General features: G+C 36.8%; 1 protein-coding gene across 8 annotated transcripts; it reads left to right on the top strand.

Annotated features, from left to right (window-relative positions):
* Positions 1–1,420: 1,420 nt before the first annotated feature.
* On the top strand, positions 1,421–27,177 carry LOC149724640 (uncharacterized). 8 transcript variants are annotated; one of them, XM_089892604.1, is made up of 25 exons: positions 1,421–1,632; positions 2,367–2,515; positions 6,183–6,391; positions 6,538–6,631; positions 11,816–12,596; positions 12,823–13,517; positions 13,810–13,915; positions 14,372–14,502; positions 14,996–15,115; positions 15,402–15,488; positions 15,901–16,068; positions 16,518–16,634; positions 16,831–16,926; positions 17,236–17,369; positions 17,936–18,000; positions 18,224–18,291; positions 18,643–18,768; positions 19,055–19,678; positions 19,903–20,203; positions 20,374–20,505; positions 20,848–20,963; positions 24,717–24,879; positions 25,111–25,383; positions 26,291–26,419; positions 26,746–27,177. In XM_089892604.1, the coding sequence occupies exons 1-25, from the start codon at positions 1,528–1,530 to the stop codon at positions 26,905–26,907; spliced, it is 5,151 nt and encodes a 1,716-aa protein (XP_089748730.1). In that variant the 5' UTR covers positions 1,421–1,527; the 3' UTR covers positions 26,908–27,177. The 8 variants fall into 8 exon arrangements, with proteins under 8 accessions (XP_089748730.1, XP_089748731.1, XP_089748729.1 ...); XM_089892605.1 differs by having other exon boundaries at positions 17,236–17,372; positions 18,646–18,768; XM_089892603.1 differs by having other exon boundaries at positions 17,236–17,372.

Below are 27,177 nucleotides of genomic sequence, written 5' to 3'. Positions count from 1 at the left end.
TTACAGATTTTAGGGGTTAGGGTAAGAATATGTTACTGGCACCTAATATTGTAACAGATTTTTTGGGGACAATTTTGGTACGCATTAGGCCAATGTAGAAATTCAATTTTAAGTGTTTCGAAATAACAAAGTGTATATATACATAAAATGGTTGTTTATTTAAATATAGATACTAAATATTAGAGTAGTCTTGTTATTATGAATAGATTATTGTTCTATTTTAGTTTCAAATTCATTTTGTTCAGTTATTTCAATGAATCTTTAGAAATAGTTATAGTATGGTTTTGTTTGTCAAAAGTTGAGCCTAACTACTTCCCTGTGTTTCTATAATTTAAAAAGGCGCGTGTGTCGAACAAAACTATTCATCAATATTAGTGAGACCTAAGAAACATTTTAAGACCAAAAATTAACTAGTCACCAGCCAACGGATTATCCTGGTTCCTGAATCTAATGTATAGGCCTAGTTTACAAAGGAAAATAATGCTTGTTTTGACACAGTATAGATTCACACGTTGATTGTTTGCATCATAATATTAGTTGATCAAAATTTGAATTGTTTATAACTTAGTATGAATTGATTGGCTGATTATTTACATCACAATAACAATCGGGGGCTCATAATTTGGAACGGATGAGTGTTGTAACTGATTTACAGTTGCAGTACGTTTACGTTTGCGAACGTTTTATAGTTTTAACATTGTTTTATCAAAAGCTTGACAATGTTGTGTTGAAATTTAGACGTGATTAAACGAGCCGTAGTTTGCGTATTGTGATCTGCTAATTTGAACCTTGACTATTATAAATAGAACAGGTGTTTCAATACAAACAGGACGGCCCATAATTATGTATGATATGATTTTCATTCCAAACATTTTGGTTGAAAAACTTGGGCCCTCTTCAATGATTCAAGAGATTGAAATTAAAATAGTTAACAACAGGTTTTTTTTTTGTTTTTTTTGTTGTTGTTTTTTTTGAGAAATGTGCTGGGAACTTTCTTACTGCCTTGTTTTGTTTATATAAAATTTGAGGCTTGATGTATGAAGGTTGTTTTGTATATACAACTAATTGTTTAATTATGCGTGGCAAATCCTGTTTATCTAATTTAAATCACAAAGTGGCAAGAATTATGTGACCAGCAATTTGTGGTGTCTTATTTCAAACAGCTAGACTTCTCGTCTTCTCATGTTATGTTATGTGTTTAATATATAAAAAGTAGTTAATATAATTTCAGCTTACTGTATTCATTCATTTATTTACCAAATAGGCCTATCTATGGTACAATTAGTATAAAATTAAATAGGACATCATTACAACTATAAGAACGTTGTTGATTGTTTAAAACATGACTAGGAAACATGGGTTAAGCTAAAGGTCTTGTTAGATCTTACAAAAGTACTTCTTATTAAATGATGTTGAATTTTTTATGATATTGAATTTCAGCTTACTCTATTTATTTGTTTTACTCCATATTTCTGGTTCAAGTAAAATATTCGTAACATAATGAGTGATTGAAATATATTATGTGAGATGTCAAGACGAGAACGGATAGAAATAACATTACATGGTGGCCGCCCGTGGGGTTTCTCTATTAAAGGTGGATGGGAAAGCAATAAACCACTCGTTATTTCTAAGGTAAGTTTACAAAAAACATATATATTAATTTATATGTACAATGTATATGTATATATCATGGAAAAAAATAACAAATTTTGTTTTTTATGCCGAAATATATATAACATATATATATATTTAAGTTAACAAAACCAAACAGATTTCTGCAGAAAAGTTTTATTTTTCTCACATTCAGAATTTTTCCAATTTATAATAAAATTCATAATAATTTCGGGGGAATTTTGGAACTTAAATATAAATTTCTAACACAGCAATATACTTGTAAAGTTAAAGGTCCGGAAATAGTTGGTATAATTTTCATTTTAATACCAGTATTACTTCCTGTGCAAGCCTAATTGTTTCCTTGTGTCACAGCTTCCAAAACTTTTTACTGGGGACTCATTTTATTTCCCAAACTTTTTCGCTACCTTTACAGTTACTGGTGTTAGTGTGTTGCTAGGGCTAATGCTATACAATACATGCCTCATTTAAGAAAAATAGTTTTTAAGAAAAAAAATCGCTAATACGCCAGTTTTAACAACTATAATTTCCTTAACATTCTCTGTTCATCTTTATGCTCTACTATTTAACTAAATTAGCAGTATAAAGAATTATATATTTATAATATATGTATCATGGGTGCATATAGGAGGAGGGTGGGATCACCCTTTGAATATTGTTTTAAAAAAAATAATAAGCTCGTACTCTTTTTTTTGTTTGTAATTTATTTAAAAATTAAAGTAACTTTGTTTCAGTTGGAGATTGGAGGCAAAGCTGAGGGTGGGGGTTTATTTGTTGGGGATGTCGTTCATAGCATTAATAATGTTTTACTCAATGGGATGAGGGATGAAGCAATACAACTTGTGAAAGCTTCCCAACAAAACCTTGTGATGGAGATTGAAAGGTACGGGCATTACATATAGTAGGGTGAGGGAAGATGGGACACCTTTTTATTCTAATTTCTTATCTTATTTGTAGTAAACAAAGAAAAAATTCAAAGGTTCCTAAACCCCCCGACTTCCATAGACCATTGTTAATTGTTTAAAATGTGATCAGGATATTTAGATATTAGGTGCTAAAGTTGTCCCATCTTTCCACACCTATATAAGCTATATATATCAAATCAATTAAATAGCTGCGAAAATTTTCAAAATATATGGTGACAAATCCAAATAAATCTGTGACAGACTGTGAGACTTGGACTACATTTGATTTGTATGCGACAAAATTCTGTTTGTTTTGTTTTATTTGCGCATCATAAACATGCTTTATGGAGAAGGGGTAATTTAATTCTGGTAACAAGTGATTCTAGTAATCAAAGATACACAATGTACGCTGATCAGTCACTCTGCCATGGCGTTTGCTTGTGATTAATCTTGTGCTTTGGTTTATAATATTTTAGTTTTAGTTCACAAAATGTTTGTAATAAGTAAATATGAGACTCTTTTAAATCAAAGTATTTTACCAAAATACAGAAATATTCTATAGCGTTGCAACTGTTGTGCTTGAATGTAGTTAAACTTGCATAAAAACCGAATGCTTTTATGACATTTTATGGCGGTATTACAGAGTAGTACTATTGTTAATGTGCTGACTTGGTTATTTCTTGGAAATTTGTGTTGTTTAAAATTGCAAGACAAGCTTTCAAATTATGCAAGCCCAACTTTTGTCAAAGTTAGTTTTCCTGTTATTAATATTAGGGTGTATGTGTCCTTGGGCAAGACACTTAATAATAATAACAATTGTTCCAACCCAGTGGTCTCTAATGGGTTGTCTTAACTGTTATCTATACATTACAAAAAATATCCCCTAAATCAATCATCCACCAAGTTACATACGTGGTAACTTGTAAGCAGGCACAAGGTGTATGAAACAGAACACCCGTGTTATAACGACTGTCGTGGACCCGCCACTTTTTATTTAAAGTAAAATATAGTAGGATGGGGTAAGATGGTTCATGTTTTTATTCTCTTTTCTTATCGCATTTGGTGGTAAACAGTATTTACAGAATTATATAACGTCGCTTCAGGACACGCAGCATTGTTAAAAATTCTTGCAGTGTTCCATCTTACCTCGCAGGCCGCAGTTCTCTACATGTATGATAGAGACAGAGTCTATATTATATATAGGCTATAAGCTACATATGTATATACATATTCTTTTACAATCATGGTTTGAATCCATAAATCACTTAAATGCAATCATTTTTAAAAATACACACAAATAAACAATTAATATTTTTCTAATTCTTTAAAATTAATGATTCCTATGCTGATTATGCAGAAGTGTTATGGTGACGTTTTAACAGTTTACTTGAAACCCTTGTACCTTTCCACAACATTGTATTGATGTGTAATGCTTTATAACTTCCAACTTCACTGCGCCAGTCGTTGTAATTCCAACGTGTGTATTTAGTCCATGACGTCATTATTTACCCAAGAAATACATTCGTGTGTGCGAGGTATTAGTTGAATATGGTTCCCATGTGATGTGTTGCTTTGTTATTTAAAGGCATTGTAATGTTAGGTAGCTGGCTGAATGTTGTATACATATAAATTTCTTTGTAGACAGATAAAACGTTGCAAGTTTTTAGGATGTTTTTATAAAAAGATGGAAAATTGTAATGTTTTGCAGCCAATTGGCTTTAAATGTTATATATAAGTTGTTTTATATAGACAAGTTAGCTATTACAAGTCTTTTTATAGAAAAATGAAAAATTGTAATGGTTTGTATTTAGTTATGCACAACATTTTTATAATTGTTTGTATATGTTACTTTATAAACAGGTTATATATTATAAGTTCTGAATACGTTTTATAAAAAGATTTAAAAGTATAAAAGCTATTGAACCGTGCCATAATATCTATTGTTACCTCATAGATAAAATGTGTTACGTCACAACTAACAATGTGAATTGAAATTTTCGTAATAATGAACTTTTACTTGAATTCTATTCTGGACATAATGCGTGGTTGTCTACGTCATACATAGTTATGAATTGTATTGTTACGTCGTGAGGCGTAGCTTTGTATGTAAGCTGCTATGTTTGTTGGATATAACACACGTTGTTGGATGGCAACTTGTTATGTTTTCAATGATATGTAGCCAGACATATATATGGCATCATAAAGTTAGTTAAATATTAACTAAACCGTGGAAAGTGTCGTCATTATTCTTACAGTTAGTCTGTGTACTTATGTTTAAGCTATTCCCGTCATAAATACGTCATAGAACTAATATGTTATGATTATTGTTATGTGATTGTGACGTAATGGATGAATGGACGCATCCTGATTGTTTACGTAGCACAAGTGACATCATATTCGATGTATATAACAGGTAAATTTAAAAAGTTTTTAAGATATAGTAGGGTGGGGTGAGAGGGTCCATGGTGTTATTCTCGTTTATCGTCCCATTTTGTAGTAAACAAAGAATATTTACAGAATTGTATAACCGTATCCTCACGACTCTAAAAGAACGTCGTTAGTTAGTTGAATTAGATCAGAAAATACGGGAATTCAGGTGCTAGCGGTATCCCATCTTACCCCACACTACTATATGTTAACATGACAAATATATTTTTCTATTTATCTTTTCAAATACAATAACAAAGGTCAGGTTAATTTAAAAAAAAAAAGAAGAGAAGGAAATTAGCAGCAAAACGACAGTCGTTAAGACACGATGTGGGTAAAAACTACTCGGGTAAAAGTTTTTAAATTGTAGAACAAATCAGCAATTATAGCAATCTTATAAGTAAGACGTTTGTTGTGAATCCGAACCCCGATACATTATTTTGCTTGCGTGTTATTGAAACCAATTAACAATCAACCAAGTTATTTGCGCTCGTGGGAAAGCGTCGCGTTAATAATCGCCATTGTTGGCAAACCAAGTTCCATTGTCTCGAACAATGGACGCCACCAGCGCTGGTTACACGAACCGTAACATTTCCTATTTCCCAGTGATAACACTTCATATTAATTTATTTATGTTATGTATTGACATTTTTTGATCATTAATTATTTAAATAAAACACTGATGGCATCTAGGCGAAATATGTAACTTTTATTATACAATTGTTTAGACTTGATTTTTGTCTGTTACGTTTTCGTAACACCAGATCATTTTAGTATTGGTAAAATTATAATACCCAGTGTTCTAAAATTTGTTAGTTTAAAATGACGTCATTGGAATTTCTAGACGTCATGAAAAAAATAAAAATTTGAACCGCACACACGTCGTCTTTTTCGTTAATGGTAGAGCGGTTGTTAATGTTTCACTACAAAACTATAAACCACATTTTAACATTACGTAATGTTTCTGCATGATTATAAATGCAGCGATAGCGATTCAACAGCAGTCGTCATAACACGGGTGTTCTGTTTCATACACCTTGTGCTTGCTTACGAGTTACCATGTATGTAACTTTGTAGGGGGTTGTTTTTTTTGTATGGCTTGCAGTTAAGACAACCCATTAGTGACCACTGGGTTGGAGCACCGTTAAGTTTCTAGCCCAAGGACACATATGCCCACAATGGTAGCAGCATGTTTAATACATCTATTGTTCCTTACAGGGGTATACCACCTGCTCACCCCTCGTATCCCCTACGTCATGAAAGACACGATTATTACATCACCAAACCTAGTTATACGTATCAAGAGGCACCCCGACGTACAATCGAAAACGAATACGATTCGTCAAGAGACGAGCTCGTGACGTCACAATCGTCACTTCACCGTTTTGATGATGATTACACGACACCTGATGTCGCTACAACCCAAGGTACTTAACTTATATAGGGGTAAGATGGTCCATAGTAGGTTGGGGTAAGATGGGACGTGTTTTCACTCTCTTTTTCATCTTAGCCCACAGTAATATAGAAGGCATAGAAATATAATAAATGAAAACCCTGGTTGATTTTATTGCAGCTCCTTATCCACCAAGTGGTAGGAACGAGCGACTAGAACAACCCAGCACTTCTGACGTCACACAAGGACCGCCAGTCAAACTACGAGCTCGAAAGTAAGTTTCTAATTATGGTATATTGTTATATATATGGGTGGGCCCTGTAGTGAGACAAGCCATTGGGGCATGTGATTTAGACCATAGTTGGCCTATTATCCCAACATTGTATTCTATATGGGGGAAGACCTATAGTGAGGCACGCCATTGGGTTTGACATTTAGGACAAAGTTTGCCCATTGCCCAAACAACAAAGCTGTACTGCATGGACCTCACCCGGCGACAGCAGCTTTAATGTCAATGGATGGGAGATCCTCCCTTGACAGCTCGAACAAGCTTACATGTTCCGTCTTGCCCACTTTAATTATAACATTCAGTTACCACAACCGAATTGTACATCAAATGAACGTATTATTAAATGAAACGTCTCCAGAAAGTTTTAATTTACTTTCCAAGCGAATACAATAGCAAAGTCACTCGCATAATATTGGCCTTTACACATTGTGCCCAATCATTAGGTATTATGACATCACAAACCATTGTAAGGAAAATATCGATTAAGTCGTACGTGTTAAGTAGCCTTGAAATACTTGTTACTCGGGAGACTTTGAGTTTCGTGGCGCAATTGCTAGCGTGGTATTTCAAGTAGGCTCAAGCGGTTTCAACCCACGATAATTTAGCTATGTGCGTCACAATTGCCTTGCTATGTCATGTGAATATGTAGTAGGTTCCGGGTAAGATGGGACATCTTTTAAATCTATTTTCTTGTCCCATTTGGCGGTGAACAAAGAATATTCAAAGAATCATAAAACTGTATCCTCACGGCTCTAAAATTGTTGTTAATTGTTTGAAACACGATCAGAAAATGTGGGATTTAAGTGCTAACGGTATCCCATCTTACCCCACAGTACTATATGTTATACCCGTCGCAAGTACGGTTTATAACTCATTGAATATTGGTTGTTAAATCGTAGTCTTAACCGTGTATCGGATAACAACTCTTACAATTCCTTTTATTCTGAATGTTTAATTACCCCCGGCCATTACACGCCTTTTTCATTAGCACTCGTTTCACGACGAAATGAGAGATTATTTCACCCCTATTCATGCTGCTTGTTATACCAACATAATTGGCAAGTGTACGAACCATTGTGAGAAAGTGTATTATGTTATTCTTTTATTTAACGTGGTGTTGAACGTTTTAAACAAGCGACTAGTACAATTGGTTTGTGAGAGGCCAACACTTCAGATTTTGTTGTTTCGCCAAACAATGTCGCGTTTCTTCGTTGACTTAAACAGATCCCACGTTACTGGTAAGAACAGCAGTGGAACAGTATTACCCGCATGGCAGATTTATTATCCCAAGAAACCTGCAAGGGAAAGTATGGAAGCGGTGTATAAAGTAGATTAGTGATTAGGTATGTCTTTGGATTATACACGGACTATTGGACCGAATATACGCGTCACTCGTGCTAGGAGTACATTGTGTAGACACTTATCAATTGCCAGGTAATGTATTACAATGCATTTATTACATTTATAGGAATTATGGTATAATTTTGTATTTTCCTATTTTATATTATAGTTCTGTAGGGTAAGATGGGATACCGTTAGCACATACGTCCCATATTTTCTAATCGTGCTTTGAACAATTAACAACGGTATTTTAGAGTCGTGAGGATAAGGTTATATAATTCTGTAAATATTTATTGTTTACCAACATTATATTTAATGTTTTCATACATATGCGATTGACATTACAACATAATTTCACCCGTTTTAATTCGACCTGCTTTAAACTCAAATCAAAGTTATTTTATCCCCGCTTAAAAGATTCCGCGCACGATTGTCATTACGTGTAATTCACCGTAAACTGTTGGTGTCTTATGTTCGCAATTATAAAGCAAATTCTGCCCAATCTTTTGTCTGCTGCTGAATAACAAGACTTGGAATGTTACGTTTTGGTGGTTTTCAATAAATTCAAGATCTTGTTACTGTTAAGACATCTATTCTTGTGGTCGTCACTCTGTTAGATTGCTGGAAATTGATACCCAACTCTGTTACTAAAAGTATCCAGACCAAAACCTTGATTTTTATTGAAAATTCAAGTTAAACCATCCATACTTGCGAAGTTTTGCAAAAAATCAACCAAAACTGTTTTTTTTTAATAATCTGTTAAAAAATTTGACATTTTTTAAAAATGTTTTGAATAAAGAAATTAAAAGAATAATTTTTGAATAAAATCAAAAACAAAAATTTTACAACAAAAAGTTTTTTTTTCTATTTTAGAATAATTCTATACCACTTATATTTTCAACACTTGATGGATAGCGAAACCACACGTTATAACCCATGTATGGAATGCGACGATCGATATTTTGAACCTCTGTGGATTCCGATCGTGTTTACCTTGCAGAACACACATGGCGTCGCGGTGACTGCTGATAGAAAACTGATAAATATGTTGATAAAAAAATGAAAAAAATAAAATAATTATCAAAAGCTGATACAAAACGAAATACAAATGATAAAAAAAAGCTTAAAAAAAATCTAAAATTCTTTTATTTCCAACGATTATGACGTAATAGTATTGTGCGAAACAGCGGGAAACCACTTGAGAAAAAAACAACAGACGGTTTTCATCTCATACCTGGAAACTGGTTTTATATAGTAGAGTGGGGTAAGATGGGAGATTTTTTTTTATAAATAAAAATAGTTACAGAAATATATATCCGATTTCTCGCGAGTCTGCGACTCTAAATAAGAGTTGTTAATTGTTGAAAACCCGTTGGGGAATATGGGATACTATCGGCTAACGGTGTCCCATCTTACCCTACAGTACTATAGTGCATATCTAATATATATATAAATGACGTCGCAAATATATATGTATACCACCTAGCTACGAGATGTATCATTCAACTATGGAACCTGAAATACCACATATTACATTAGTTGTTATAATACCGTAACTTCGATAATTTACTCCATACTACGTCGGATAAATAAACTGTCGGCATAAAATTGACACTTATGTGTTGTATTGTAATCAACATTGAAAGGCCTTTGATGTTGTTTTCTTTAACAAATACAGCGTGTCGCCGGCAATGATGAAAGTCATTGCCTGTTAAGCTGTGTGGTAGTGTGGGGTAAGATGGGATATTGCTAGCACATAATATCCCATATTTCCCAATCAAATTATCAACGCTTTTTAAAGTTGCGATAAGACGGTTTTTATAACTCTGTAAATATTTTCTGTTTACTTCCAAATGAGATAGGAAAGGAGAATCAAAAGGTGTCCCATCTTTCCCCACCCTACTATACGTTCTGTAAATCCCAATTCGCACTGTAGTTCCTTGTTTATGATTCATCTTGAAATTATTTTGCGCTCGGGTTTAGTTTCGCACTGGAACAAAACATAGGGGTGTCATATTGCTGAAACATTGGTTTATATTTGTACAACATATTGACGGAATGATCGTATAACATCTGTACAGTATGTGTTGCGTGTATCTGTATGAGTGTGGCCACATATTTGTCAGCTTTAGTTCAGTCAGTTTCAGTTGATATGAGGAAAGCAATAGTGAAGTTAGAAGATATATTAGGATAGGGTAAGATGGTCAATCGTCAATGTTTTCATTATTTTTCGTCCAACTTAGTGGTAAACTGGTAATATCTACAGAATTATTTAACCGTTTCCTTACGTGTAAAAGGCGTTATTAGTTGTTAAAAACGAGGCTAGGAAATATGGGATATTATGTGCTATCATTATCCATCTTACCCCACAGTACTATATACATCATTTCGATTCGAAAAAGTGAGATACTGGCTGGGCATTGAGGCGTGTTAAGGCAAACAATCGTAGCTTAGTCGCCTCACAGACCGACAGACATATTACTTAGTTGTATTGCCCACGGCAAATGCAAAGTAATGACCTTAGTCCAGACTGTTGAGCGGGAATTAGAGCTTTAATTGCGTTTGGATTTGTATTAGGAGCTCCTGAGGAACCCGCAATGCTCTATCCTGTATTATATAGCTTGTTAATGGTAGGGGGGCAAAGGAGAAGCAGAAGTGTGACCGCAGGAGAAGAGACGATTTTATGTGATTTGCCCCATGAGTCAGAATTGTTGAATAAACGCTTAGAAAAACACAAGTGAGACGAACGTCGGTGTCTGGTTAGAAACGTCTGCGTTCATGTTTTACTTGTTTGGGGAACGTTCGAATATGTTTAGTTGGAAAATATGGATTGTAGGGTGAAGTAGACGAGCGTTCTGCTTGGTTAGCGTCAGTTGAATGTTTTGTAACTGTATATCAGTATGTATTGTAAACCATATGTATTTGTCTCTACAGTTATAATAGCTATATAGTTGTTTCTACATAGTTAATATAGTTATAAAGTAAACAATAAGCGAACATCTACGATTTCGTTTAGCGCTAGTCGATTGTTTTGTTGCTGTATATTTACAGCTAGTGTTTTGTAAATCCATTTCTTTTCATCTGCCGTAACGATAATTAGTTTCAAAACCTAGTGACGTTAGAATGGTCGCTGCAAGCGTTTAGTAAATAGCAGTAGACGTATATTAAATGCGCGTATACATATTAACTAACTCACCAAGAATGCTTTAGTTGCTCATAAGCCGATTATCACTTAGTATTATATCGCGTATATGGGCGTATATGTGGTAATACATGTGGTGAAGGTTTTTGGTTTGAGTACAAACGCATGTGCTTATGTGTGACGTATATTCGCGTCATAGGAAACCGTAGAATTCAGTGGTTCACTACATCATTGTCAAACTATGTTTAAACTGAATCTAGTTACGCATGCTTTTCTAAAACTAACTAATTTTGTCTCGTTTTAACTTTTTGTCTTTTTTTACTATTAAAAAAAATATTTTTGAGCTTTTTTTTCTATTTGAAAATTATTTTACATAACTTTTATTATGATGTTGTGTGTTTGTCTTTGCATTTATTAAAGTTCAATTCTGTAAACCTGTAGAATATATCTGACATAATACTACAACTGTTTGGGAATATATATGTAGCAAGGTGGGGTAAAATGGGACATCTCTCATTCTCTTTTCATAAGATTTAAAAAGAGCCCCGTAAAACATAATAAGGACATGAGATGTAGATGCTATTGGTATCCCATCTTACCCCACCCTACTATAGAACTGTTTGAAAAACCACATATTCATATTCCAATACTAGCTTTTTAATGTCGCATCCACATCCATTATACAGGGCTAGGGACAGAGGGGTTCCCACTGAACGACCGAGATCGTGGCACGCATCAAAACATCCCGATGATACAACATATATGCATGACGATCGTAAGAACATGAGATCACCTGGCTACCCTGGTAGTCCCGCATCACAACCAAGATTCCACCTTCTATCTCAACCACAACGGAGGTCTAAGGGCTGGTACGAGTCAGGAGATTTGAAATCAGCGATTCGGGGCGATGTGAACGGGTCAAAAGATTCTCTCATATCAGAACACTCGCAACATTCTTATCGCAGCGGTCGGTTGAGCGTCTCAAGCTCCAGAAGTTCCGGCACAATGTCTAGCTCGCGTGGAAGCTTAGATAACTTGGATAAACCGCATCGAGCGGATATCGGCTCCAACCGAGCAACGAGTAAGCGAAAATCTCCGTCAAAACCCGTCGCTGGTATTGTGACGCAGCAGAAAAACGTTTTCGAGAAACTTTCGCATCATCCTCCGTACGAGGAAGGTGTTCGAGTTCCGGATGCGGGAAGAAGTAGTCTCGCAAGGAAGTCACCGTTCCATGATAATGAGCCTCGTTATAGCAGGGGTGAAAAAGGTGACGAAACTTTAACATCGCCCCCTCACGCTCGTAGCGGGGGTGAAGGGTTGGAAATGGAGAATTTACCGGAGTTTAAATATTGTGATGCGAAAATCGTGAAAACCAATCATACTCGTGATGTACCTGACCCTCCTGCCCGTGATATATCAAGCGTGCAAGCCATGAAGAATTATCATGCGAGAAGTCATGTGATGCAGGTGAGTATTCAACTACAAAGTTACTTGGACTGCTACTATTGTGTGGGTGTGCCTAGTGGTCATTAATGGGTTGTCCAAAATCATCCACAAAGTTACATATGTGGTAACTTGTAAGCGGGCACAAGGTGTATGAAACAGAACACCTGTGTTATAACAACTGTCGTTGCCCCGCCCACTCAAAAATAAACAATCCACATTCATTCTCTCAGTGATGTTTGTTTCATAGGACGACCAACACACTTCCACCCACAATTTACCATCAAGTGAAAAAACGAGACAAGAGCGAGTATTTGGTGTTATGTCCGTTGGTAATTCACGTAACGTGGTGACCACAAGCGTTACCGTGTCGCCTAACAGTGAAAAACACGACATAGAACGATCGCCAACGTATCAACATTTAAGAGACGCGACAAGTTATTCGGAAATTGCGACACCGGATCAAAAAGTTCAAACAACAGGGGAGTATGACAGGTCCCCAGAACACGCTCGTAGTGGTTCAAACGAACTATCTGACCAGTCTGACCCTTTCAAGGGAAAGCACAAATATGGGGTGATTTGGAAGACACCCCAAACGCACCGTCGAACTAAATCTTCCGATTTTAGCAGTGTTTTACAAAACTGGTCATCGCAAAACCAGCAGCCGAAGTTATCAGTTAGCAAATCTAAGGACGACATTGTAAATGTTGACCAAGCTGAAGACTGGAATAAAAACGTCCACAAAGAACCTAATGTTGCAACAAACGACAATCTCCCTTCTATTCTACGTTCCTTACAACATTCCAGTGTTGGCCAGCGACAATATAAAGAACTTGAACCGAAAACGAGCGAGAATTATGAACTACTATGGTTTTCTGAAAGTCCGAGGCCTTCTGTTGAACCAGCTGTTCAAAATAAAGTGGAATCTGGAAAGAGGGACAGCAGGTGATGTTTTTATTATTAATTTCAAAATAAAAATTTAATTTCAATAGGTAAATATTTTAATTCATGTTATATATATATATATACATGTTTTCTTACACGGCAACACTTATTTTTTATATTTTTAACTTAATAATTTATTTGTCGTTATAACACTGGTGTTCTGTTTCATACACTTTGTGCTACATTTGAGTTACCATGTATGTAACAGAACATCTGTCTTATAACGATATAACAACTGTTGTTTTCCCGCCATACAAGGATAATTAAGTTACATTCATTCATTAATTCACAGGAACTGGCCCACTGGTTACAAGGAGGTTGATCTTGATAATCAAGACGACGCGTTTGGAGCCCCAGATGAAACGTATTGTAATAATATTAAAGACATGTCGCGCAAGGTAAGACGAATATTTTCGAGACAACTTTAGCGTAATCCAAGGTCCTATTACGTGACTTGCTACAGGACCATAAATGGGAATTTTATGGTCGCAGGCTCCTAACATAAAAATGCATGCATGGAATCTGTTATAATACTCTACGTGAATAAATAATCTGGGTACATCGTACACAATTACATGGTAACAAGGTTAATTAGTAATAAAGAACCAATCAAAGGTAATAACTTAAGGATATGGACAGGTTTTGCAAACGAAACACAAGCTGTCAATGTAGACAGCCAACCCTGGAATTCCTAAATTGCATTAATTATGTATCTTATAAGTTAAAGTATTGCTTGTCAGGTTTATGTATTGATACAGTGAGAAAATTCCAGGGTTGATCTGCCTACCCTGCCACCCCAGGTTTGGCGCCTATGCCCCCAGAAGACTATTTATAGATTGATAATTTTATCCCAGGTGTTACGAGTGACTTCATTCACTCGGAAAGATTTGACAGCTTCCCAATCTTACCAGTCATTTGAAGATAAACGAAAGCACTTTCTGTTCCCGACACAAAAACAATCTCACCCAGCTGTAATACATTCCAGGTTCAGAGAATTTCTTCCAAATTTTGTTAATGTTTTATTTAAGCTATAACTATAGGTGTCACAATTTTAATTACGGATACCATCCAGGCCCTAGGGTAACATTGCTTGTATTTAAATAAGATACTGACGATGCCATTTAGGCGAAATATATTTCTCTATTAATAACAATTGGTTGGACTTGATTTTTGTTGGTTACGTTTTCGTAGCATCAGATCATTGCTGTAATGTAGTTTAATTTATAGCATGAAACATAGGTAACTAACTTCATTGATTAATGTGGTGAATACGGTGTAATGTCGCCCTGCCCATTTGTATAGACACATGGTAACAGCAGAGTAAATTCTGTAGGATACCCTTGTCTAAAATCTGGATACATATAGACTTAGTAATGGTTAATTGGTAACAAAGCACCAATTAAACAGGTAACACCTTCAGGATATGGCCTAAAAATCTGATAGGCATCCTATGTTCCAAACTCTTATTTCCAATTCAGATCCCGTTCCCATGGCAACGAGATTGATGAAACCAGTCCGCAGATCACAAGCAAATGTGCCGACAATAAAACGCCGAATGAAACGAGGCCTCGTCCAAAATCTGCGGGCGTTCGTGCTAAGTAAGTTACCCAGCATGAAATACGAATGGATGTAATTTATTCATCCTCACATGGCGGAGTATCGGCGTTCCTTATAACAAGGGTGTTTTGTTTTATACACCTCGTGTTTGTAATTATTTCTGGTTATTTTTTTGACAATATATAACGGACAATACAAACAACCCATTAGTGACAACTGGGTTAGAGCAATTGCCGTTAAGTGTCTTTACATACGCCAACATTGGTTGAACCGCATGATTTTCTTTTCTTAAGTTGCATGATCCTTAATTCCTGCATGTTTCATCAGGCATGCCCCCGCACACCGCACCACTCCACCTTGTCCTACTTATTACAGTAGGAAGGCAGAATCTTTGCCTCGTAATTTGTTGCCAAGGTAGTTCTTGTTAATTATTTATTTGTTTGTTACTTCTATTACACTACTTCTTTTAGACTTCAATTAATTACCCATAACGCTATGTTACTTCTGCCACGCACAATGGAAAATATTATTTTTGGCTGTATTTAAAAACATTTATTTTATCCCGACATTTGGTTCAACAAGAACGCAGTTAAATCTAGTATAGCCCTCTATATAAAAGGTTAATTTTCTTTCTTCACCACTTGGCTATCTATATACAAACCATTGCATTAGGCACGAAAATGTTTAAACTTTATTTCATATTATTCTGTGTGCAATTTCCATAAGTGACATGAATATCCTTGTTTATAAACTTAATTCTACATTGCATAATATTCTACCAACACACGTTGCGTTCAAACATAATATTAATAACAATATTACTTAGTTACACATCCGATGAATCAAGTTCACCAAATATGGTGCTTTCGCCACAAAATCGGAGAATTTCGATCGACGTTAAACCTGAGTTGACACCGACAAATGCAGGGAAAGACATTGAAAAGCGGAAAGCAGTTTTTGAATATATTTCCAAAGCTAAACGTGGGGGCGAAAGGTAAGCATGTTTTCTATTTTACAGTGATCGCCTGGTTTTTTCATTAAAGTTGATATATAGTGGTGTGGGGGAAGATACCCTTTAGCACATAATATCCAAATATCCTTATCGTGTTTTAAACAATTAACAACGGTGCATGGGAGTTGTGAACATACAGTTTTATAATTCTTTAAATGTTTTTTGCTTACTACCAAATTGGAAGAGAAAATAGAATGATCAGGTGTCCCATCTTCCCCCACCCTACCATACCAAAACATAACATCAATTCATTTAGTTGTTTCAATAAGATAGCGAAGATTAAATCAAATAAAACAAGCAAGAGAAGGGAATTACCTGCAAAGCTACAGTTAGTTCTTGTTCGAACCTGGCAATTTTTACTGACTTGCCACCAAATTCAGTTTTCTTTTTAAAATAAAATAAGAAATACAATGTTTGTTTGTACTTGACAGCAACCAGCTTGGAGCATCTTACGTTTCCTCAACGAGTCTTTTCACATCACATAGCGATGAAACAGATAAACATCGGACCAGGGACAGCGTGGATATGAGTGAGAATAGAAAACCGAGGTATTTTTAATAAAAAATGGTTTTCATAAAAAACTCTTGAATATTGCCCCGCCATGCGAGGATAAATAATGTTACATACGTGGTAACTTGTAAGCGGGCACAAGGTGTATAAAATAGAACACCCGTGTTATAACGACTGTCATTGCCCCGCCATACCAGGATATACAATTTACATACGCCCTTTCATCCCCTGTAGTAGCAGCCACCGTTCCACCCCCCAGCCATATATGGAACACATTGGTAGCGTGAGGAAGAAAAGTAACTTCAAGGAAACACGCGCAAAGTTTGACAGGCAAGTTTTATAATAAACATAATATAGACATCATATCATAGGCGCCTAACATGGGTATGCAGGGTATGCATGCATGCCCCAGAATCATTTATGATACTTTATATAAATAATAATCCACAAGTACATATAGTAACATGGTAATTGGTAATGTGGTTTTTCAAGGTTTTAACTTTATTCTGTCATAAAAAAGCAATTCTATTTTATCTTTAAGTAGCTCAGGAACTTCCATTCTAAGTTCCTGTTAAAAACGCGATGTTTTATATAAATGACTAATCCTTAATGACTGATGACTGAGTTCGTTTCCTCCAGAATCCCGAGAACAAAATCGACTTCATCTTTATTGGAGGAGATTGATGAACCTCGTAAGAGGAGCCGATCCTCCGTGAACATCCATGAACAACACGCCAACATCCATGACACAGATGATGCGTTGAACGCGACAGGTGGTGGGCTGTTTGGTTCTTGGATGTGAATGAACTTATTTATCCTCGCATGGCGGGCAACGACAGTCGTTATAACACAGGTGTTCTGTTTCATACACCTCGTGCCTGCTTACAAGTTACCACGTATGTAACTTTTTTATCCTCGCATGGTGGGGCAACAACAGTCGTTATAACACAGGTGTTCTGTTTCATACACCTCGTGCTTGCTTACAAGTTACCACGTATGTAACTTATTTATCCTCGCATGGCGGGGCAACGACAGTCGTTATAACACAGGTGTTCTGTTTCATACACATCATGCCTGCTTACAAGTTACCACGTATGTAACTTGTTTATCCTCGCATGGTGGGGCAACAACAGTCGTTATAACACAGGTGTTCTGTTTCATACACATCATGCCAGCTTACAAGTTACCACGTATGTAACAGTTTGTATTCTGTTGGTTCATTTCGTAAGCTGACATGAGGTGTATGTAACAGAACATACAAGTTACAATGACCGTCATTTCCCTTTCACGGGGAGTTTAAAAATATTAAATTTAAATTTAAATTCCTTTATTTCCACAGCCCCAGTTATAACAAGCGAACACAGCAATAGTGAGGAGCTTCACAAACCAACCCGTGAGGATGAGGTAACATTATTTAGGTTTCGGATCAAAATATAATCTTGTAGAAAATTATCCAAAAAACAAAATGACTAATTGATCGTTTTCGCTACCACAAACACCTGTGGCGCTAGAGAGCAATATGTGACAGTCGGTAAAAAACGAAAACCTTGTTGTGTTTAATTCTTCTACTTAAACTTGAATTAATCTTTCCTCTATTACACAAATTAAACATATATTTCCACCACAGCGTATACCTCTGATGGAAAAGATCAAAGCTCCTCCTCGAAGACATCCAAGACATAGATATTCTAACAGGTATTTAATGTTGCTTAAACACTATGTATGGATGAATGAATAAATGTATTTTTTATATTTGTTTATTCTATGTGGGTGAGGTCCTTGTTGTGTACCTGGGGTTTAATCCAGAGTTGGTTCATTACCCCAACATTGTATATGCACATTCTATTATATATGTGTGAGGTCCTTGTTGAGGACATGGGATTTAGACCAAATTTGGCCATTACCCCAACACCCAAAAGTCCCTGAAAAATGAAACAACGTAACTTGTTTATCCTCGCATAGCGTTGGCATTGCCCCCCATACCAGGATTAATAAATTACAATCACTTATATATTGCCCATATTACCAAGTTCCATCCACCCACAGCAGCAGTGCATCATCGGCCACCACCATCAGCACTTTATCATCTTTCTCTTCAACATCGTCAACTTCTATCGGGAAGATGGCTGCGTTGGGGGAAGAACATTTCCCACCACCACATGAAGCAACGGGGTGAGTGTTGTGTGTAACTTGTTTATCCAGCAATGACAGTCGGGTGTTGTGTTTTCTACACCTCGTGCTAGCTTACAAGTTACCACATATGTAAATTTGTGGGTGATTCTTTTTTTGTATTGCTCACAATTTTGACAACTAATTAGTGACCACTGAGTTGAAGCAATTGCCGTTAAGTTTCTTCCACATATGTTACCATGCATGTAAATTTGATGATTGTTTTTTTCAAATTCCTATTTCTCGTCATAATTTTCATTATTTTTCATACGATTATATTTATTTATAGAACCACTGCTTCTGTGCCTTCCTCCGATGTTTGCAACAAATCATCAGATCCAATAATTACTTCCAAGCAGCCCGATGTAAAAGTTACCGCGATCGACACAAAAGTACTAAATACTGAACCAACAGTCGCAGAAAATGAGCCAAAAGTTCCAGATAATGAACCCAAGGTTGAACCCAAGGAGTCGGAAAACGAAGTAATAGTTTTGGAAACAATCCCAAAGCTTCCAAAAACCGAAACTGAACTTTTAAAGGACGATTCAAAAACTGTTCCCGTACAAAAAAGCTCAAAAAAATCTTCCCTGGCAATTGACACCGGCACTTATAGAGTCGCACGAGGAAAAAAGAAAACAAAAGATGAGAAAAAGATTCGCTCTTCTCTCGAACTGCAAATTAATTCTCCTGTAAAGTCCCCCAAAGATGATGAGAAAGTAGTCACAAAAGTCCGATCGTCTTCATCTAATCGTATCATCACCCCAAGCCACAAGCTCCCTCCACCCCCACCCCCACCTCCTAAACAAGTGGATGAAAAAACTGAAAAACTTATTCGAAGATTTTCCGAGCGCAGGAGATCCCAGCACTTTCCCCCTCCCCCTCATTTACCCGGCAAACCTCCAACAAATGTCATGTAAGTTAAAATTTACCAAATTATATTAAATTTTATTCATTCTGTTACCTATGCTACCAGGCGAAACATAAAATAATGTTTTTTCAGCTCATTGGGTATAAAAACGTTAAAATATTCCAACGATTTTGACCGTCATTCCCAGCCTTCAAGGTTTGACGCAACCATATTTTTTTACCTTATTTTATTGTTAACTTTTCATTCACGAAAAAGTTTCTCTTTTTTAGAGAATTATTGGATGAAGAATTGAAAGAAACCGCAACAACAGATGCAACAGTGACGTCACAAACGCTACCTGTTGCCCATAGCAACGGTATTTCTACCCCACCAACCATAGACACCTACAATGAAGTTACATACTTATTAGACACTGATTCCGACTCCAGTGCGACACCTAGCGATAGGAAAACCGACGGATATGAAAACGTTCACGCCGTCGGGGAACGCAAGGATTATGAGAATGTATTTACCATCGAAGCTCCACCGGAAGATGGCGGTAAAGAGCAGGCTGAGAAGTCTCCAGTTAAGGTACGAGTTTATAAACGTAACTTATTTATCCTCGCATAGCGGGACAACGACAGTCGTTATGACACGGGTGTTCTGTTTCATACACCTTGTGCCCGATTACGAGTTACCATGTATGTAACTTTGTGAGTGATTATTTTCTCCGATATATTTCTTATAATATTTTACCCCAGGTAACCCCCGAAGTCTCCCAAGAACCCTTGTTACCCGATGTAACATTATTACCCGAAGTCCCCCCTGCTATTAATGACCAACATTCTTATTTAACAACGAAGATAATGAATGGTGATAAGAAGCTTGCACAGGTATGTGTTGTTCATCTGGTGCGGTGGAACAGTGGGTTAGCATGAATGTTTCTAGTCTAGAAGTTATGGGTTCGAGGCTTGATGCTGCTACCATTGCGAGCGTATGTGCCCTTGGGCAAGACACTTAACGGCAATTGCTCCAACCCAGTGGTCACTAACGGGTTGTCTAAATTTTCGGCTATGCTGAAAAATAAACATACATGGTAACTAGTAAGCGGACACGAGGTGTATGAAACAGAACATCCGTGTTATAACGGCTGTCGTTGCCCCGCCATGCGAGGACAAATAAGTTACATTCATTCATTACGTTTGACGTTTGACTAACCCCTATATTTTATCCAGTTCCTAACAGCAAGCAACACAAAATCCTTCATAAAAGGAATTCTTCCAACGAACGAAATCGCTGACGAGGGAATGAGATATCGTAGAAGGAAAGCCCAACAAAGCCATGTTCAAATGTAAGTTAATTTATAAAGGGGAAAAGGCGGGACGTGTTATCATATATAGTAGGGTGAGGTATGATAGGATGGTTTTCATTGTTTTTTTCCGTAAACAAAGAAAATTTACAAAAATATAAAACCGTATTTTCACGACTCTAAAAGAATGTTGTTAAAACACGATGTGGAAATATGGGATATTATGTGGTAACAGTATCCCATCTTGCCCCACAATATTATATGTTGTATTCATTATGACGTAGTATGATCATGAAGTGCATTGTTTATCGGTATCTTATTACACTGGTGGTGTTTTGAATACAAACATAGTAATGAAAATAATGGTTTAATAATTGTCTTCTGATCAATCATAATTTATTCATTTACGCAACTGGTTTACCAAACAAAAGACATAACGTTAATTTAATAAGGAATTACCATAGTGTTTAGGAGGTTGAGTTTTTCTGCTGTTATTGGAATATAGGTTGGTGTTTGTTTACTTTAGAGTAATTTCACATATGCATTGAAGTGGTTAGATCACTGATGTTTTCTATATTTTCGAAACACATGTTGTATATGCTTTCTGTTGTAATTTGACCTTTAGATAATTACTACTTGTCTGATTGGCATGATTACGAAGGGCATTGACGTATGTGGACCTTATGCGCCTGTCGAACTAACGTGTGGTCTAGATTAACTTTGTTAAATGGATGAGCTTATTTATCCTCGCATGGCGGGGCAACGCAGTTGTTATAACACGGGTGTTCTGTTCCATACATCTCGTGCCCGCTTACAAGTTACCACGTGTGTAAGTAGTTTATCCTCGCATGGCGGGGCAACGACAGTTGTTATAACACGGTTGTTTTGTTCCATACACCTCGTGCCCGCTTACAAGTTACCACGTGTGTAAGTAATTTATCCTCGCATGGCGGGGCAACGACAGTTGTTATAACACGGTTGTTTTGTTCCATACACCTCGTGCCCGCTTACAAGTTACCACGTGTGTAAGTAATTTATCCTCGCATGGAGGGGCAACGACAGTCGTTATGTTCTGTTTCATACACCTTGTACCCGCTTACAAGTTACCACGTATGTAACTTTGTGGGAGATATTTTTAGGGGATTTTTTAATTAGTAACCACTGGGTTGGAAAAATTGTCGTTAAGTGTTTTGCCCAAACACGCATACGCCCATATTAATGATTTATTGGATTATTGTTTATTTTTATTAACACAACACACGAACTTGAATAACAAAACCTAACCGTCACGATGCAGTTTTAACTGGAAACCTATTTCTTATACTTGTTTGCTATTTTCACAACGATTGAATACAACTTAAACACACGCTGTCACCAGTACGTGTGAATTAAACCTGCTAATAACGTTACACCTGAAAACGTGAGTGTAAACGACATCACGTTTAATGCATCGCTACATAGTTAAGTCACGCCAAAAGTAATCTTGGGCTATAAATGACGTCACATGCCGATTAATGACAATCGTATCAACAACGTCACACCTTTTACCAAATCGCTTGCTGTTAATTTATCGCGTAAATTTGCACCTTGTGCCTTCTGTGTGACGTAACAGAACGTATTATGACGACGTTTATATCCTGTCTTCGTATTTTTTTTACCGAAATCGAAATCGAAGAGACAGATAAAAGTTATGATAATACTGGGGGCCATTTCAAATCGACGTATTGTTTTAAAACAAAATATCAACGTAATATTTTAATATTCACATTACCACTACACTAGTAAACAAGCACAAAATTTAGTCAGTGTTACTTTTGTAAATTAAATATTATATTTCATACACGATGTTATTTAATGCAATATGCGCGTTCACTTAGCTGAACACGGTTGGGAAATACGGGATGTTATGTAATAACAATAACCATCTTACCCCACAGTACTATATGTTATTTGTTGCAATAATACGTCCTCGTTATGGTTTGTGACAACCGTAATTGGTTTTGAATATATTGTGTTGGTATTTATACCTTTTATACATGACTGCATCACAGTGCCAATTATTCGATCATGTTCGGCTATTATGACGTAACAATTCGATTTACACAACACGTTTTGACGCCAGTGGTTTATGTGACGTAAGATGTCAATCTTAATAAAAAGAGAGCGGTGATTTAATGAATGGCCACGTAGAATAAAACTTTATCTGTAGAATATTTGTGAAAATATATATTATACAAATTCACCCTGCTGTTAGGTGTCTATACAAACAAGCAGAGCCAAAGTATATTGCATTCACCACATTAATCAATGAGGTTTCCTATGTTTGACAATTATGAGTGTAACTGTATTTTAACAATGTCACCCCAGATTTTGTTTAAAAAAAATGTAAAAAAAAAACTTTTGTAGAAAATATAAAAAATAAATTCGTGTGAAAAACATGAGGCCAATGCATGTGTGTGGCCAAATAGAATCTGCACTTACGTGTCCAATAACATTGGTTTGTAGCAAGGTGATGATTTGACACAAATTACTGCAGCTGTCACTTTAGGTTTGACACGCGGTTACACCATGTATGGCTTGTGGCTGTTGACAGGTTGTTTTCATGACGTTATAATACAATATATCGGCGCCGTGGTAGAGTGGTGTCTCGAACTCTCAGGGGTTACGGGGTATAAAACAGAATATCCGGGCACGAGGTGCATGAAACAAAACACCTGTGTTATAACGACTGTCGTTGACCCGCCTTGCGAGGATAAATAAGTTACATTCATTCATTCATTCTCAGTAAAGAGGAGAATGTACGTTGGAAGTCCAAAGCAATTTAAATTACTTTCAATGGCTTGCCACTTACTACTTGAATGTCCAATGTCAAATTACATTCAAACGTCTCGTTTCTACTTTAAACTTGGCTTTGAAGTATTTATAATGACGTCATACCATGATTGATTTACCCACAAGCTTTAGTTTATTGATCCCGCGCCGTCTTTAAAGTCAAAGGACATAATTTAAAATCGTTTTATGAGATTACCGCAATTCGTGTCTATTTTGTATTTTAGAGTTAGAATTAAATTTTGATGTTGGACCAGTTGCAAATCACGAGATAGCTTTTGTATTCGTCGTGTGTTCTGGTTCCTTAATGCACAACCAAATTGTGGAATTCCTTTATTATTTAAAACTGTCCAGTCTCGTCATCAGACATTTTCCAATTTAATGCCCAAGTAGAAAATTACCAACTTTTCCATTCCGTTTTGTTGTTTTGTTCAGTAAGCTGTTGCATAATGAGTGACGCGTCGCGTATTATCCTAAACCTGACCGGCGGTAATTGGTTCGTCTTGTCTGTGTCTGTGTTACGGCGCGCCTTGCAACGAGAAAGTTGTTGGCGCCACGGAACAGCGGTTAGTGCACCTGTCTCTTACCCGGAGGTTATGGCTGGTGCAACCATTGGCTTATGTGTTCTTGGGCAAGATACTCGATCGCCCCAAACCAGTGACCCCTTTATAAATTGTCAGCCATACATTTAAAAAACAATCACCTACAAAGTTACATATGTGGTAACTTGTAAGTGGGCACGAGGTGTATGAAACAGAACACCTGTGTTTAACGACTGTCGATGCCTCGCCATGCAAGGATAAATAAGTTACATACATGGTAACTTGTAAGCGGGCACGAGGTGTATGAAACAGAACACCCGTGTTATAACGACTGTCGTTGCCCCGTCATGCGAGGATAAAGTTTTATATGTTTGTTCACATATACCATCAATCAATGTAATTAACTTGTTATATTATTCCACAGCACTGATAGCAAGAATAACGACACGCTACCCGCATCATCTAATTATTACAAGACCTCAGCTTCAAAAGCAAAGATCTTAAACTTAATCAAAGAAAAGATTGCGGACGGTGAGATCTCATCGGAGGAAGATCAAGACGACGTGGAAGACATCAACTCGAAGAAGGTAACGAATCATACATGTCTACTCATGGTAGGGTGGGGGGAGATGGTACAATCTATTTTCTCGTCCCATTTGGTGGTAAACAAAGAATATTCACAGAAATTATAAAACCGTATTCTCACGACTTCAAAAGAACGTTGATAATTGTTCAAAACACGACGAGGAAATATGTGATATTATGCTCTAACAATATCCATCTTACACCACAGTATTTTCTAACCGACTTGTTCGCAGATGGAACTTGTGTTAAGCATCAAGACAAAGCTGGATGAACTTGACAGCATGAAAGATTTACTTCAAGTTGAAATGCGCGAGAATGAAAGCTTGGGAAGACAGGTCCTTAAGAGTGTACAAGATGTTTGCACGGATCGTGAGGAGGAAAAATACAACAGCTTTGTTCATGATGTTGATATGATCATCAATCTGCTTCTCTCGCTGTCAGGGAGGATGGCGCGCGTGGAGAACACGATACAGATGTTACACCCGGACACTGAGGACCAAGAACGGGTAAGATCATGATATTAAATGGGGTTTTTGGTGTCTGGGTTCGGTGGTGTGCCAAAGTGTTTAGCCATGTCTCTAGCCGAAGGTATGGGTTCGATCCGAGGCCCGTCGCTGCTACCAACATTGTGGGCGTATGTGTCCTTGGGCAAAGACACTTACCGGCAATTGCTTCAACCCAGTGGTCACTAATGGGTTGTCCAAATTATCAGCCATACATAAAACAATCACCACAAAGTTAAGCTAGCACGAGGTGTATGAAACAGAACAACCGTGTTATAACGACTGTCGTTGCCCCGCCATGCAAGGCCAAATAAGTTACATACGTGGTAACTCCTTAGCGGGGATGAGGTGTATGAAACAGAACAACCGTGTTATAACGACTGTCGTTGCCCCGCCATGTGATGATAAATAAGTTACATACGTGGTATCTCGTAAGCTAGCACGAGGTGTATGAAACAGAACAACCGTGTTATAACGACTGTCGTTGCCCCGCCATGCGAGGATAAATAAGTTACATACGTGGTAACTCCTTAGCGGGCATGAGGTGTATGAAACAGAACAACCGTGTTATAACGACTGTCGTTGCCCCGCCATGTGATGATAAATAAGTTACATACGTGGTATCTCGTAAGCTAGCACGAGGTGTATGAAACAAAACACCCCTGTTATAACGACTGTCGTTGCCCCGCCATGCGAGGATAAACAAGTTACATACGTGGTATCTCGTAAGCAGGCATGATGTGTATGAAACAAAACATCCGTGTTATAACAACTGTCGTTGCCCCGCCATGCGAGGATAAATAAGTTACATACGTGGTAACTTGTAAGCGGACACGAGGTGTATGAACCAAAAAAAACGACTGTCGTTTTCGACCGTACAAACCAACTCACATCCGATGATATATTACAGGAACAGCTTGTTGAGAAACGACGCAAGTTATCGGATCAACACGAAGAAGCGAAGCAATTGAAAGCGAACATCGATCGTCGGCAGAAAACTGTGTCGGAAATTCTCGCTGGTTATTTTAATCAAGAACAGGTGTGTGTATGTTGTACACATGATGTATTTCATTGACTGAGGTTTAGTTTTTGATATTAGGGTGAATAAAGTACTGGTCAATTATAACAAATATTGTATAGTCAAAACAATAAAAAAAATGAAAATTTTGTTTAGCACAGCGGGGTAGGATGGGCAAAGAAAATTTACGAAGTTATGGAATGTATGTACTAACAACATCCCATTCTGCCGCACGTTTTTTTAGTTTGCGAATTACGAGTTACCACGTATGTAACTTTATGGGTGATTGTTTTGGGTGATTTCTTTATTGAAAGTACAAAGTTGTAATCGACGTATATTTGTTGTAGTTTGCGGATTACGAACATTACATCAAGATGAAGTCGGCACTTATAATGGAGCAAAGGGAACTTGATGATAAAGCGAAGTTAGGCGACGAACAGATGCATGATTTGATGGAGAGTTTGCCTGACGACTTGCAACAGAAACTACAATCGCTTATGAACGAATGAGAATTAGAACCGAGTTGATTTCGGTTTTGGTCGCCAACTATATAGTGTTTAACGGGTTTAAAATTCCTTGCTTTTTAAAATCGTATACTTTGACCATACATTGTATATCTGTTATTGTTACTGGGCCTTTGAATCTTATGTTTTTTTTGTTAATTTTAAGTCATTTTTATTCTTTCTATCCCTGTTTAACTGCCAGCCTTACACCGGTGGGATGCTACACTTGTATTCTGTTCCATGCGGCCAAAGTAATAAAATAGCTTACTAGTTCAA

This window comes from Ciona robusta, chromosome 14, assembly GCF_009617815.1.
Source record: "Ciona robusta chromosome 14, ASM961781v2".
Classification (NCBI taxonomy): domain Eukaryota; kingdom Metazoa; phylum Chordata; class Ascidiacea; order Phlebobranchia; family Cionidae; genus Ciona; species Ciona robusta.
The sequence above is the reverse complement of the archived record's forward strand: the minus strand, read 5'-3'. Positions and strand labels throughout refer to the sequence as shown.

What these genes read in the sequence shown, in the direction of transcription:
- LOC149724640 (XM_089892603.1), top strand. Translation starts at nt 1,528, where the DNA reads ATGTCAAGACGAGAACGGATAGAAATAACATTACATGGTGGCCGCCCG. An exon ending in CGAGAAGTCATGTGATGCAG is followed by an intron (nt 12,597 to 12,822) that starts GTGAGTATTCAA and finishes TTTGTTTCATAG; the next exon opens with GACGACCAACACACTTCCAC. An exon ending in CCACCACATGAAGCAACGGG is followed by an intron (nt 18,769 to 19,054) that starts GTGAGTGTTGTG and finishes ATTTATTTATAG; the next exon opens with AACCACTGCTTCTGTGCCTT.